At 61.4% G+C, this 14043-nt stretch overlaps 2 protein-coding genes across 21 annotated transcripts; one reads left to right on the forward strand and one right to left on the reverse strand.

The window, feature by feature from the left end:
• The first annotated feature begins 524 nt into the window (after nucleotides 1-524).
• Nucleotides 525-7116, forward strand: EFEMP2 (EGF containing fibulin extracellular matrix protein 2). Its single transcript, XM_045893259.3, has 12 exons — nucleotides 525-828; nucleotides 1383-1442; nucleotides 1769-1886; nucleotides 2101-2149; nucleotides 2788-2994; nucleotides 3759-3881; nucleotides 4164-4280; nucleotides 4431-4550; nucleotides 5151-5270; nucleotides 5358-5484; nucleotides 5733-5928; nucleotides 6814-7116. Exons 1-12 carry the CDS (start codon nucleotides 764-766, stop codon nucleotides 6973-6975), a joined length of 1464 nt encoding a protein of 487 aa, XP_045749215.3. The 5' UTR covers nucleotides 525-763; the 3' UTR covers nucleotides 6976-7116.
• A 670-nt stretch (nucleotides 7117-7786) lies between these two features.
• MUS81 (MUS81 structure-specific endonuclease subunit) lies at nucleotides 7787-13387 on the reverse strand. 20 transcript variants are annotated; one of them, XR_010406784.1, is made up of 16 exons: nucleotides 12984-13387; nucleotides 12766-12895; nucleotides 12445-12530; nucleotides 11796-11894; nucleotides 11628-11696; nucleotides 11371-11456; nucleotides 10705-10845; nucleotides 10415-10510; nucleotides 10203-10324; nucleotides 10012-10109; nucleotides 9335-9451; nucleotides 9141-9236; nucleotides 8845-8973; nucleotides 8719-8769; nucleotides 8046-8129; nucleotides 7787-7953 (listed from the first exon to the last, which is right to left on the reverse strand). XR_010406784.1 is itself a non-coding variant. In XM_045893256.3 (16 exons), exons 1-16 carry the CDS (start codon nucleotides 13116-13118, stop codon nucleotides 7887-7889), a joined length of 1659 nt encoding a protein of 552 aa, XP_045749212.1. In that variant the 5' UTR covers nucleotides 13119-13386; the 3' UTR covers nucleotides 7787-7886. The 20 variants fall into 20 exon arrangements, 8 of the variants coding, with proteins under 8 accessions (XP_045749212.1, XP_064432235.1, XP_064432233.1 ...); XR_010406783.1 differs by having other exon boundaries at nucleotides 8046-8199; XR_010406782.1 differs by having other exon boundaries at nucleotides 8046-8199; nucleotides 8666-8769.
• Nucleotides 13388-14043: the final 656 nt, after the last annotated feature.

Here is a 14043-nt window from a genome sequence, read left to right on the forward strand (position 1 = left end):
TTTTGAGGTCCTGCCAAACTGTTTTCCAAAGAGGACCATCTTATATTCCCACCCATAGTGTATGAGGGTTCCAGTTTCTCCATATCCTCGCCAACACTTGTTATTGCCTGTCTTTTGGTTTTAAAGAGCTTTTATTTTTAGCATCCTCGCCCCAGTGGCTGGGAAGGATCTGGGGGGTTGGGGGGTGCACTCCCCAACTCACCTTGAACCCCAGGGCTGACCTCGGGATCCACGTGCCCCCATCAGTACACCCTCTTCCTGGGCAGGGCTGCACTGGGGGCGATCGTGAGGATAAACAAGGGTGGGAAAGGGAAGGTTGGGCTCAGCAGTTCCCGCACTTCGTCTGCCCCCGGCCCGGAGATCCCTGGACACGCGTCCCTTTCCCGTCTGGCCCCGCCCTGAGACGTGGGCAGGAGGAGGCCCCGCCCCTTCCTGGGAGCCAACTCCGCCCAAACTCCTCCCCAAAAGGCGCGCCCTCTGCTTGAAAGAGAAGGCAGAAATCCCGAAGTTGGGGGTGGGGGTGGGGACCCATTTGGGAGGAGGGCCGGTAAGGCACTGACACCGGACCCTGGCGTCCTGGACGCGAAAGTTCAGCCCTGCGTGCCTTCTCAGGGGCTTCCATTCATTCTAGGCCAAAAGGCAACTGCGGACCCCGCTCCCGAACTGTTGTAGTTTCGCGGACCGATTGTTGGGAGGAGGCGGTCCTCGAGTGAAGGGACCACCTGGCTGACAGCCCTAGGGATGGAGGAGAGAAGGGACAGAGATGAACAGTTCTGGGCCTGGGAGCGTCTTGTCCTCGGGCGAGGGTCTGGGAACCCTGAATGAAATGTTGGTATTCCCAGAGTGACTGTCCGGATGCACAGAACAAGATTCTGGAGCGGGTAGAGCAGGGTCTGGAAGCTCCAGGATTAGGTGGGGTCCAGGTGCCCAGGATGACATTCTGGGAGGGGCAGAGTGTGGAGGCCCCGGCATACGTGGGTGCACAGGGTGGAATTCTAGGAGCCCAGATTAGGTAGGGTCCAGGTGCGCAGGATGACATTCCGCGTTGCGTAAAGTGAGGGCCTAGGGGCTCCCGGGTGAGTCTGGGGGCCTGGCATCAAGGCCATGCCCCCAGGGTGGGGAGCTAGGGGGACCCTGGCCCTGCGCCGGGAGGCGGCTCCGCGCCGCGCCGCGGGGGACCGGGTGGGGGCCTGCGGCTGGCCGGGGGCGGAGAAGCGGGGGGTCGGGGTCCCTCCCCCTGGCGCGGGCTCAGGAATCCGCCGAGGGGCGGGCGGAGGCGCCGGGGTGGGCCGCGCCGCGGCGGGCGGGCGGGCGGGCGGGGGGCGCTTCCTGGGGCCGCGCGTCCAGGGAGCTGCGCCGTCCACCCGTCCGTCTGCCCGCAGGCACTGCCCGAACCAGCCGAGCCGCCGGAGACGCGGGCCGCGGGGGCGTCGCGGGCTCAAGTGAGTGGCCGTCCGTGGGGGGAGGGCGCGAGCCGGAGTCTCGGCCGAGTCGGCGTCAGCGCAGAGCCGAGAGGCCCGCGCTCCTGAGCCCGCGCCACTGGGGGACCGGGCGGGGGCGGGGCGGCCGCGGGCGGGTGGGCCCTGAACCCTGGCCGCGGGAGGAGTGGGCCCTCGGCCCTGGGAAGCTCCGGGGCCCCAAGCCCGGTCCCGAGCGGGAGGCGGCTGGGGCCAGGGGTCTGAGTCCTGGAACGGGGCATGGGGGGTGCGTGGCAGAAGCGTCCTGACCCCCCTTCCCCCACTACCCCTGCACCACCACCACCTCCCAGCCCCAGGATGCTCCCCTTCGCCTCCTGCCTCCCCGGGTCTCTACTGCTCTGGGCGCTGTTGCTGCTGCTTTTGGGGGCAGCGTCTCCCCAGGATTCCGAGGAGCCCGACAGCTACACGGTGGGGACAGCGGGCCCACGGGCCTGGGATGGGCTGGGTAGGGCGCAGAGACCAGGATCCTGGGGGAAGATTCTCCCTCCCCTGGTTGGTGAAGCATCTGGGGGGCCATTGTTTGGAGCAGGCTGGGAGGGTGGCCAGGCTCAGGCCCTGATCTTGGCCTGGTCATTTGAAGGGGACTGGGGCTGACTACTGGTCACCTCTGGTCCCTTTGTAGGAATGCACAGATGGCTATGAGTGGGACCCCGACAGCCAGCACTGCCGGGGTGAGTGTGCCTGGGGGACCGACCCACCCCCAGGAACTGGGCAACGGACTGGCACCTTAGCTCCAAGAGCAGCAGCGGGGAGCCCGATGACCTGTCCTCTGCCCAGCCTGGCTTGGCAGGGGCCAGCTCTGATTCTCTGGGGGCCAGCTCAGCTAGGGGTGGAGAAGCCATGCAGGCCCCTCCCTCTCAGAGAAACCCAGGACACCCTGCCCCCACCCCTCAGTAGGCTGGAGAGCAACAGGGCACTGCCCAGAGGAGCTCGGTCTTGGATACCTCTAACCAGTCTCCTATCAAGCTCTGTCCCATCAGGGCCTGGGAAGGCAGTGTCTATGGGGTGGGGGTAAGGAGGCCTGCACGTCATTCTTGGGCTGAGCCAGGGCCAGGGCTTTGGGGAGGGGTAGAGACCCTCTTGGGGACAAGAGTATGGGGGTGACTCCGGGAACAGTCACTCCCCCCCCCATCAGCCCTGGCAGGCCTTGGGGAAGGGTCCTGGGCAAGCAACCTTAGCTTGGTGAGTAGAGAGAGAAGGCCTTGCCTGGGTCACACAGCTTATAGAAGGGCGAGCTGGGCCCCTGCCTGCCGTCCACTTCACAGCCAGCCCAGGAGACTGGCTGTGCCCAGCAGGCCCCTCTCTGCAGATGTCAACGAGTGCCTGACCATCCCCGAGGCCTGCAAGGGGGAGATGAAATGCATCAACCACTATGGGGGCTACTTGTGCCTGCCCCGCTCAGCGGCCGTCATCAATGACCTGCATGGTGAGGGACCACCACCACCAGTGCCCCCCGCTGAACACCCCAACCCCTGCCTACCAGGCTACGAACCTGACGAGCAAGAGCGCTGTGTGGGTGAGTGAGGGTCACCTTGGCACCAGGGCTTTCGGTCCTCCTGCCAAGCATCTATCACTGGCATCTTAAAAACTCAGACCTCGGGGCACCTGGGTGGCTCAGTCGGTTAAGAGGCTGCCTTCGGCTCAGGTCATGATCCTGGGGTCCTGGGATCGAGCCCCGCGTCCAGCTCCCTGCTTGGCAGAGAGCCTGCTTCTCCCTCTTCCTCTCCCTGCCACTCTGCCTACTTGTGCTCTCTCTCTCATCTATCTGTCAAATAAAAAAATAAAATCTTTAAAAAAAAAAAAACCTCAGACCTCAGTTGCAAACTTGCTCAAAAGCAAGGGTTACTAGGATAACTTTGTGCGGGGCCTGCCGCAGGTGGTCCCACCTCCTGTCCTGCTCCAGCCAGCACCTGGAACCTCCTCTCAACTGCTGGAGACCCACTGCCAGAGCTCTGCCCCCTACCCTCTTCCTGATCCAGACCCCACCCCTGGCTGCCATGGGCCTTGGAGGAGGAAGGCCCTGGAATCAGCATTCCTGGGAGTCTGGGCAGGGCCTTATTTCCTGTGCACTTAGGGGTGCCTCTCCTGTTGGCTCCCAGGCTGACGGACTGTTATCTGTGCTGTCGGGAGGCTCTAATCCATGTGCTTCTTTCTCGGGGGTGCCAATTATCCATGCACCCACGTGAGCGGTACCTGACCTGTGTCCCTCTGTGCGGAGGTGTCTGTCACGTTGGGTGGTGCATGGGCTCCCGGGCAGGGGCTGAGTGGTGTCTCCTGCAGACGTGGACGAGTGTGCCCAGGCCTTGCACGACTGCCGCCCCAGCCAGGAGTGTCATAACCTGCCCGGCTCCTACCAGTGCACCTGCCCCGACGGCTACCGCAAGATTGGGCCTGAATGTGTGGGTGAGTCCGGGGAAGAGCCTCTCTAGTCCCTGCTCCGTGCCCTTGGCCTGGCTCTCACCCTAGCACCTGACCCCCCATGCCAGCTCACCGCCAGGCTCGACCCTCGTTCCCTGCCACCTCTGTCTTCCTGTCACCGGTCACAGGACTGTGAGGGTCTGTGTGTGAGTCCTGGCTGACCTGGCCCAACTCAGCGCCCCAGACCCAGGCGAGACTATGGGTGGTGCGGCCTTGAGTGCCAGCTGACCCGTGCGCTCTGCCCCCCCCCCCCGGCCTCCCCCCCAGATATAGATGAGTGCCGCTATCGTTACTGCCAGCATCGCTGCGTCAACCTGCCTGGCTCCTTCCGCTGCCAGTGCGAGCCGGGCTTCCAGCTGGGGCCCAACAACCGCTCCTGCGTAGGTGAGGCTGGGCCGGGCCAGGCTCCTGGGTCCCGGGCGGCGGGGCGGGGCGGGGCGCCGGAGCTCGCTTTCCGACCAGCCTAGGCAAAGTGGGCACTCTGGGCGGCTCCTTGGCTTTCACCCCTCCTGTTTTTTCCCCCTGAACCCCCAGATGTGAACGAATGTGACATGGGGGCTCCATGTGAGCAGCGCTGCTTCAATTCCTACGGGACCTTCCTGTGTCGCTGCCACCAGGGCTATGAGCTGCATCGCGATGGCTTCTCCTGCAATGGTGAGAGCCGCCCCTCTCCCCTGGGCTCCTCCACGGGTCTCCCAGGCCCTGGGTCGTGCTGCGTTTCCTGCCACCCAGTCCTCCATTTGGTGCCTCCGCGTCCCATCCATCCTGCACCCACCTGCCTCCTCTGTATTCCACCCCTGGCTGATTGCAGGACACCTGCACACCTGCCCACCGGAAGTTGAGGTTGGGAGGAAGGCACGGAGGGGAGCAGGAGGGAGCACTGAAGCTCAGAGGGGAGACTGACAAAGGATGTGGGTGCTCCCCTCTTTGGGAGTCAGGTGGACCTGCATTCAAACCCTAGGCTAGGGCCCGCCACTCTTTTGAGCCCATTTCTACTTCTGTAAAATGGGTTGTCTTGAGGATGAAGTGGGACAGAACAAGACAAGCTTCATCAAGTCCCAAGCCACAACGTTTTAAAGTCAACTACCATTTGTTGAAAACCTTCCCTGTGCAGCACATTTCCCTTGCATACTTGGCCTCGTTTAATCCTGCCAGCAATCCTATGATGAAAGTATGCTCTCTCTGTGAACCTTTATGGGACTGAATTGAGAGGATCGCCTTTGGTCCAGAGCCCTCATCCACACTCTCCCTCAGATATCGATGAGTGCAGCTACTCCAGTTATCTCTGCCAGTACCGCTGTGTCAACGAGCCTGGCCGCTTCTCCTGCCACTGCCCGCAGGGCTACCAGCTGCTGGCCACGCGCCTCTGTCAAGGTACAGGGGGCCCCAGTGGGGCGGGCAGGGTGGTATCAGGGGCTGGTGGCCTGATGTCTGGGTTCCAGCCCCTTTCCCCTGACACAGACATTGATGAGTGTGAGTCGGGCGCGCACCAGTGCTCTGAGGCCCAAACCTGTGTCAACTTCCACGGGGGCTACCGCTGCGTGGACACCAACCGCTGCGTGGAGCCCTACGTCCAGGTGTCTGACAAGTGAGTCGTCGCGACGCCAGGCCCCCCTGCAGAAACTGCAACTCCCAGAGGGCTCTGCGGCTGACGGGCTGCCGTTCGGGCAGGCTAGTGCCTCGAGGGCCTATGGGAATTGTAGTCCTTCGTGACAACAATGCGAACTGTTCTAGCAGGAATGGGAGGATATTTTGGGGGTCCCTATTTTTAGGGGTGGGACCAAATTTGGGGTGTGGGCCAGGACCTCATTCGTGTCCCCATTTCGGGGTCTCTAGTCGCTGCCTCTGCCCGGCCTCCAACCCCCTGTGCCGGGAGCAGCCCTCGTCCATCGTGCACCGCTACATGAGCATCACCTCGGAGCGCAGTGTGCCCGCGGATGTGTTCCAGATCCAAGCGACCTCTGTCTACCCTGGCGCCTACAATGCCTTTCAGATCCGTGCGGGAAACTCGCAGGGGGACTTCTACATTAGGGTAAGGCTTTCCCCTAACTGCACCCCTCAACTGACATGCGTAATCCAAAATTGAATTCCAGGAAACCCTAAGTGGGAGACTCGGCTCTACCACCATGTCCCGCCTCTTCTCTCAAAGCCCCGCCCCCCGGGAGGTGGAATTTCTGTAGAAAGGTAGGGGTATTCTAAATTCCCTCGGTACAAACTACAGGTTGTTAAATGCAATTCCAACCAGGCACTTGGACACTGGGGTTTGAGTCCCTGCACTGGTTTCCATATGTGGCCTCAATTTCTTCACCCTTAGAACAAGGCACTGGCATGAGAGGCCTGCCCAGGTAACAGACACAGCAGAATCTGGGGAAGGCAAGCAGACGGAGCTGGGCCTTGGAGAGAGAGGCAGCGGGGGTTGGTGCGGGGGGCCTGGGGTCCAAGAATCCAGCTCTCTGCTGGTGGAGCTATTAGGAAGGAGGGGTCCAGGTATGATTCACAATGAGAGGGGCCCAAGGGGTTTATCTGATACCAGTCCTTGTTTTCTCTTTCTGAAATTGGATGCTCTGAAGGGAAGTCTGCCTGCTCCAGGTCACCAAAGGCCCCACCACTCCCAAGAGTCTCCCACCTGGCCTTGAATCATCAGTTGACCCTGGTTAGACAAAAGAACTAGGTGGAAAGGGTAGGAAGAGCACCAGTGGGACATTTCTGAGGGCAGGAGCCTGGGTGCACCACAGCCAAGATGTCAAGGGTATCACAGAGCCGGATGAGAGCCTGAGGTCACAGCCTGGCGGGCTCTCTCCTTCACAGCCAACTGCTTGTGGGTTCAAGATACGGGACAGGGAGGTGATGCCGGGGCAGGGTCTTGGCATGTAGGTTGACGCAATCTACGTGTCCCCCCACCCACTGTACCCTGCAGCAAATCAACAATGTCAGCGCCATGCTGGTCCTCGCCCGGCCTGTGACGGGCCCCCGGGAGTACGTGCTGGACCTCGAGATGGTCACCATGAACTCCCTCATGAGCTACCGGGCCAGTTCTGTACTGAGACTCACCGTCTTCGTGGGGGCCTACACTTTCTGAGGAGTGGGTGGGGAGCCCTCAGGGAGGGAGAGGCTTCCTGCAGCCGAAGAGCTTGGGGCTCAGGGATGACTGTGCTCGCTGCAAGGGCAGATGCTGTTGTGAAGAGTAGAAAGAGAAAGGCAATAAAGGGAGAAAGAAGGAGTCCTGGTGGCTGAGGTGGGTGGGTAACACTGTAGTGAACCCCGGACGGGGGAAGGGGCCAGGCTGTGGGAGGCGGGCCAATCACCTAAAGGGGGGATGTCTCTGTCCAGGCTCAGGGGGCACCATAGATAGGAGCTGGGAACTACATCCCCAAGGCTGGGATTGGTCCACATACCATGCGCATCAGAATCACTTTGAGAAGGGATGTAAGAAGGCTGCAGACTCCAGGACCCAGCCCAGGAACTGGGGTTCGACTGGTTTGTGGGGGACCTAGGAAACCCCACGGTAGACAATGGAGGCCTTGGGTTTCAATTCCAGCTTGTCCTCAATCAATTTGGCTAAACCCTAGTAGCTTCCTGGGCCTCAGTTTTCTAATTCATAAAATGAGGCAATTAGAGTACGAGCGCTTTCCGAACATTTCTTTTCCAAAATACGGAACCTGTTATCAAAGGAAATGTTATTTGATCAGGAACTCTGATGACATAAACTAGATTCAAAGTTGCAACGCCTCACTGACTCCATCTCCCTGGTGGTATCGATGCTCCCCCAGGGAACCCGAGTCCCGAGGAGCTCAGTTTAAAAACCACTGGACCTGCTGGTCTCCCCAGTTCCCGCCTGGACACTTCACAAGGCCGCTGGGGCCTGGCATCACCTCCATAATACACAAAGCTGCAAATACTTATATTTTTATTGTAGCCCAACAGATTCTGATTAAAAGGCTGGCTGGCCTGTGAAGGTGGGCGGGGGTGGAGTCAGCCTCGTGGCACAGCTCAGGTCAGGGGGCCGTAGCAGCAGTAGAGTTGGGAGAAGGTCCTGCTCAGAGCGGGCCCCAGATTCCTGCACAAAGAGAGAGGCAGGTGAGGGTCAGGCCGTGGGCCAGAGCACCCCAGCCTCAGCCACTCCCTCTGGGCTCTTTTCCTTGCCGTCACCTCTGCAGCGGGCCACACTTGATGGTGCTCAGCAGCATGTCCTGTTCCTTGGGGCTGGCACAGGCGTCATAGGCGGCCAGCAGGCTGGAGGTGGGGTGGGGTGTTTGAGTTTCTAAAGCTTGACAATAGCACGCAGCTGGCCCACTCTGGGTGGCTGGGCCCCCATTAGGGGAGACGGGCAGAAGAGGTCAGCATGGGGTAGGGGAGTCGGAACCGCTGCTGCACTTCCTGAGCCTGGCATTCAAGGTCCTATTCCATCCAGCTCACCATCCCTTCATGCAGCGGCAAATGTGCCCCAGGTATGGCCATCTTTGGCCCCGTCTTCATGGCCCAACCCCCTCCTCCAGAAGCCTTCTCTGCTGCACCAGGTGGCGGGTCCCCCTCCCTCCTGTAGCCTCCCCTAGTGGCTGAGATCCCGTCTGGTCCGCCTGGTCCATCTGGTCCGAGCTGGCTCTGTCTGCCTTAACCACCTGACCTCCGTGACCTCAGTCAGGCCTGTCCGTCTCTGGGTCTGTCCAGCCCTGGCAGGGCCAGACCCCTGCACAAAGCATAGGTAGAGCCGAATTCCATGCAGGTAGGGCAGGGGCAGGGGACCCCCGGGGAGCTCGGTGGGGGCCTACCTGGCAGGGGTGCCGTACTGGTCCACTATGGCTGCTGCCTTCTCCCCACTCACCCCGCGCACCTGCATCAGCTGCCGGGCGAACACCTCCCGCACAGACTGGGCCTGGCGTGGGGGAGGACTGTATCAGGAGTGGGCCAGGGCCGGGCCGCGTAAGGAGGCACTGGGTGGAGGCAGTACCTTGTTCTTGATGGCTCCTGTGTTGAAGTCATTGAAGGTGAGGAGTGAGCAGAGAGGATTTGGGGAGGACCCAGGCCTTGAGTCAGGGTCCCCTGAGGGTTCCCAGGGGCGACTGCGGAGGGTACGGCCCTGAGGGAAGAGGGAACTGAGGCCAGGACAGAGCTCTAGGGGACCAGCCCCCCAGCCAGTCCTTGCCGAATCCTAGGCCTCCATGGGCCAGCCTGAAAAACAGGGCTCTTGCTCACTTCACTTCCTCGGGGGGAGCATAGGGCCCAGGGACACGGGCGCCTGCTCACCTGGTAGAGTCTCTGCAGGCCCTGAGTCAAGAGGGCCAGGTAGGCAGCTGACTCCTTAATGTCCGCCGTGCGCTTCACAAAGAAGCCATCGATGACCTGGGGAAGAGGAACCCACCCAAAAGAGGAAGGGGACTCCTGGCTGGAGCCACGAACCGTGGGGTCCCTACCAGCCTGGCCTGGCCCTCCTGGCTCACCTGAGTGTTGGTGACAGCCTGCAGCAGCGTGCTCTCAGGAAGGCTGAGGTGGTCCGCCGAGCCGTGCTCCTCCACCAGGTACACTCGGTGGCCCAGGCCGCAGCGCTTCAGCCGGAACTGGGGTGGCAGACAGGCAGGAGGATCAGGCCTGGAGGCCCATGGGCCAGCTGTCCATCATGTCACATTCAAAATCATCACGGGACCCTGGCCCCACCAAGCCACCTTCTCGTCCTCCCTAGCTTCTCTGCCTGTTTCAGAGGGCCTCCACCTTTGCTCACACTGTTATTACCGTTGCAAGGAAAAGCCTTACACTATCTCTGAATGATGTCTGTTCTCCAAACCTCTCTTGGCCTACACATGGCACGACTATGTGGTCAGCCCAGCAGCCAGCACCTACACTGAGGTCTGGGTCTTGCTTATCCCAGACTGGAGGGCCTGGCCACCCAAGGGATCTCGACTATGCTCCTCAGTCCAGCCAGTCACCCTGCGCACCTACTGTGCACCTGCAGGGGCCCCGAGGGGTCTGATCTTGGGCTGCCTGGGTGCAGCTCTAACGGGGGTGTGGCCATGGGAGCTCTGCCTTGAGGCCAGTCCGAAGTGCCCTGGACACCTCTGGGCCACGGAGGAGCCCTAGGGCAGACAGGGAACGGGGAGCATGGCGAGGCCAGTCTAGGAACCTTCTGCTCGCGGAAGCGCCCATCTATGATGCTGCTACAGAGGTCGTCCAGCCGCTTGCGCTCCACGATGTGGTCCAGGACGAGCTCCTTAGGTCTTGCTGCCGGGAGGCCAAGAAAGGTTCTGCTGGCTCGCGTCCTCCCAACCCACCAGGCCCTGCCTCTGATACCTGCCCTCTGTCCACACCCCTTACCTGGGTCTCTGGGCCTGGTCTCTTGAGCCACCCACACAAAGTCCCCAACGTGCAGCTTGCGCACTGTGTGGGTCACATGCAGCCGCTGTAGCTCGAGGAGCAGCTCTGACCTGTGCCCCGCCCTGGAGTTGTGAGACAGGAGGCCCAGATCAGGGCAGGCCCCTGTCACCGCCCCCCCAGCATCCTCTCCTTTGCTGCCCGCCCCCACTCACCCCTTGGCTTCGCCAACGTCCACACACAACAGCACCCTGTACTCTCCAGGCCCAAGCGCCAGTGGCGGCTGCTGGACACTCCCTTCGCTGGCGCCACTATAAGGGGCAGGGAGGTATTGGTGTGTCTGAGGCCAGAACATCAGTGCCAGGCAGTCCCCCCCCACCGCCCCCTCCACCCCCCGCAACCCACAGGGGGTGGGGCAGCTCAGCTGTAGATGATGGAGAGAGGGCTGGCCTCATTTCTGGGACCCCTCTTGCTCCCCTGTCATGCCCCTCCTCCTCCTCCTTACAGCTCAGCAGAGGCTGCTCCTGGCACTTCTGGCTCCTCCCCAGGGGGCTCCTCTGGCCCGATGTCCACATTCAGTGAGCTCAGGCCCTCTGACTCAGCCAGCTTCTGGGCCAGCTCCAGACCCTCCGGAGTCAGTGAGTACCTGGTAGATGAACACAGATCTCCCTCTTTCACTCACACCTGGCAGGCTCTCCTGCCTGCCCCCAGCTCAGCTGGTCTCACCAGCCTTGGCGACCCTTGCACAAACAAGTCACCCCCAGGCTGTGTTCTCGTTCCTCAGATCAGCCTCCTTTGGACCTGCCCAGGGACATTTCTCAGTCTGCAACAAGCACGTCTCAGATCACCTTTCCCTCCTCTCCGGAGTGCTGCTCCTGCATCTCTCCCCACTAAATTCTAAGGTGTGTCCAAATGCTGTGTCTTCAGCAAAGCTGTTCTGCTCTTCCAATAACCTGTGGCACCCTCTCCTGCCCCCTACCTACTGCTTGGTCTCTCAGATCCTCTTGGTACTCCCACGGTATGGGCTCTTGGGAGTAAGGCCTCCCTTCCCACACCCATCTCAACAGCACGAGGCCTGCAATTTGCTGGGTGACTGTAGGGCCCCACTCAGAATGTCATGCACGTTCTCTCCCCCCACACACACTGCCCCCCCCCCCATAGTTGACCCCACCTGGCTGGCCGGTGTGTCCTGAGAACCAGGTTCCTGTGAAGGAGGGAGCGGAGGGCTGGCCAGGGCCGAGTACTCCCAGGGGCCACCTGTCCATAGGGGAGGAGACCCTTAGAAAGCTCCTGGTGCTACCACAGTCCAACTCCCTGGGCCCCAAACCACTGCTTGCTCCCAAGAAGAGAAGTCTCTGGTGGGCTTAGGGTCTGATCCACAGCTCCATCCTTTCACTCGGCTCCCTCCCTTCCCACCTCAGGGCTCACCTTGGGAGCTTTCGGGGCACACCTCTGCAGCAGCTCCTCCTTGGTTAGGAAGCTGTGGCCACTAGGATTCTGTAACCAAGGGAGGGTCAGTGCTGGGGCCGGCCCCCTCCAGGAGCCTCGGCCCCGCTGCCTGGGTGCTCCTGACTCCTGGGTCGGCCCCGTGCTCACCAGGTGTTCCCTGTAGAGCAGTAGCAGCACTGCGCGTGCGCCCGAGCACCGAGCCGGCCAGTAGCCGCCCAAGCCCCCTGCTTTGGGCTGGGCTGGAATCTGAAAGATACACCAAGGCTTTGGACGCAGAAACCAATCAGCCATCGTGGACTGAATCTCTGGCAGGGCTGAGGGTCAGATTCTGTCTCGGCAGGCTACGTGGCCCGAGCAAGTCCCCCAGCCGCCTCTCGGTGTCCCTGTCTGGAAAATGGGTCTGATGATGGGACGACCTGTAAAGCTGGGCTGAGACGGTGGGAGGGTTGCGGGGGTGGGAATGGGGTGAGGGGTGTAATCTGCCTGACCCAGCCTCAGTTCTACCACTGGCTGCAGAACAGAGGTGTTAAGGCAAGAAAAGCCAGTAATAGCAATCCTCACGACTTACTGGGCTTGGCCCCCTAAATAGCCTGATCGTGGAACTCTCACCTGACTCTATTATCATTCAATATCTCCACCTACAGAGAAGAAAACTAAGTACCAGAGTAAGTCATTTGCCCAAAGCCAGGCCTCACTGGTGGCAGATCTGGACCCAGGCCTGCCAAGTCACCCAAGCCAGAAAATCTTACTCCCGGGGCTCCCACTTTCCTTTTCACTGCCCTCGCCCACTTCTCACTGGCTTGGAAGAGTCCTGGACTCTGGCAAGGGGCCCTTCCCGGGCTGGACTCTTCTCTCCAGATGGTGAACTCGGGGCATGGTCACCTGCGGGAGCAGAAGAGAGTCAGTGCCACGGAATCCAGCAGGCGGGAAGGTCTGGAACGCTGCCAGCTCCCGTGGTAGGTGAGAGGGGTGAGGTTCGGCAAGCCAGCCACTAGCCTGAGGTCAAACAGCAACTTGGACGTGAGTGGGGAGCCTGAAGCTAAGGTATCCCAGGTGGTTATGGAGGCTGCGCCTGGGGGAGGCTCAGGGGACCACCGGCCCTGACTCTTTCGCTCACCGCCTGATGCTTCGTGCTGCTGCAGCCGCTGGTCCAGCATACGGCAGAGCCTGTCTCCGAAGTGCTGTAGGATCTTAGCTTCCTTGCCGCTGCGCAGAGGCAGTGGGTACCGCCGGAGGGAGCGCAGGGCCTGGCGAGGGCAGGGGTACCGGACTGGGTCAGGGCGGGCCTGGTTGTCTGGCTCCGCCCGCACCTGTCCGCATCGAGCCGGGACCCACCTTCTGAAACACGAATTGCGTGCGGCGCCCCCTACTGGCTGCCTCGTCCCGCCATTCGGTTAGCCAGCGTACGAAGAGCGGGTTGGGGCAAACGGGCAGCGGGCGTTTCCGGCCCAGGCGGACCGGCGCTGCCATGAGCCTCAGGGCGGGTCCTCTGGCGCGTCGCGCCCACCCGACTAGGACGCCGCCAGTTCTGGAGACGGGATTCGAACACCTGGCTCTGGAGGGTGAGGGCGGGACCTCTCCAATCACGTGGCCCCACGCGGGGCACTAACTAGAGAACAGCCTCCTCCTGCTGCCCTCCCCGCCCCTGCACTACTCTAAGTGGTTGGTGCCGAGCTCTTTCTCTCCGGCCTTTCACCCTCTCGCCCCTCCCGGCCCAAACGAGTCTTTTGGACTGGCCCCACCCAGACCGCCCCACCCCAGCCCTGACCCGCCCCTTCCTCCCATCCCAGATTCGAGAGCGGGGTCCTCTTTGTGCGGGACAGAAAGCCGACAGCGTCCCCGTGTGGCTGGGAGGGCTGGCTGGGGGTGGTGCTTAACATCAAGGAACCTGAGGCTGTCAGTTTCAGTCTCACCTTTGCTGAGGATGCTGGAGAGAGACTGGGCTTCTGAAAAGCCCGAGAGGTGGGAGTGGGGAGGAATGAGTGCAGGTATATTTGTAGGAGGGACATCTAGAAAGGGGTACTGGGGATGAAGGTACAAAGGTAATGTAGGAGGACCTAAAGGACCCTCCGAAGGAAAGGTGATCCCGAGCTGGGGTGGTGGGAGCGGGGCGTGGAGATCCAGCAGTGGAGGAGGGGCGCGAAGTAGGGGACATTCAGGGAAGGCCAAAGCTAGGAGGACGGAGGGAACAGAGAACAAGTAGAAGGGGGACAAACAGGAGGTGGTGGGCCTCAGAGCGGGTAGGGGGGGGGTCTGAGATAGGCACGTGGTTAGATTCAGGGGAGGTAAGAGCCCGGACGAAGGTGGAAAGGGAGAACACATAGTCATTTGGAGGTGGGAGACCCTCAAGGGGGTTTAGGTTTAGGATTATGCAGAAGGGTCCCAGGTTGAGGGA

The sequence above is a fragment of the Mirounga angustirostris genome, unplaced genomic scaffold, assembly GCF_029215605.1.
Source record: "Mirounga angustirostris isolate CCGP_5_RB_7025 unplaced genomic scaffold, mMirAng1.0.hap1 SCAF_13, whole genome shotgun sequence".
Taxonomy (NCBI): Eukaryota; Metazoa; Chordata; class Mammalia; order Carnivora; family Phocidae; genus Mirounga; species Mirounga angustirostris.

Coding starts and splice junctions, on each gene's coding strand:
- EFEMP2 (XM_045893259.3), top strand. CDS start 764: ATGAACAGTTCTGGGCCTGGGAGCGTCTTGTCCTCGGGCGAGGGTCTG. Junction 4,551..5,150: donor CGATGGCTTCTCCTGCAATG/GTGAGAGCCGCC, acceptor ACTCTCCCTCAG/ATATCGATGAGTGCAGCTAC. Junction 5,485..5,732: donor TACGTCCAGGTGTCTGACAA/GTGAGTCGTCGC, acceptor CGGGGTCTCTAG/TCGCTGCCTCTGCCCGGCCT.
- MUS81 (XM_045893256.3), bottom strand. CDS start 13,118: ATGGCAGCGCCGGTCCGCCTGGGCCGGAAACGCCCGCTGCCCGTTTGC. Junction 8,974..9,140: donor GCCTGCAGAGACTCTACCAG/GTGAGCAGGCGC, acceptor CTCTTCCCTCAG/GGCCGTACCCTCCGCAGTCG. Junction 8,770..8,844: donor CAGGAGCCATCAAGAACAAG/GTACTGCCTCCA, acceptor CCCCCACGCCAG/GCCCAGTCTGTGCGGGAGGT.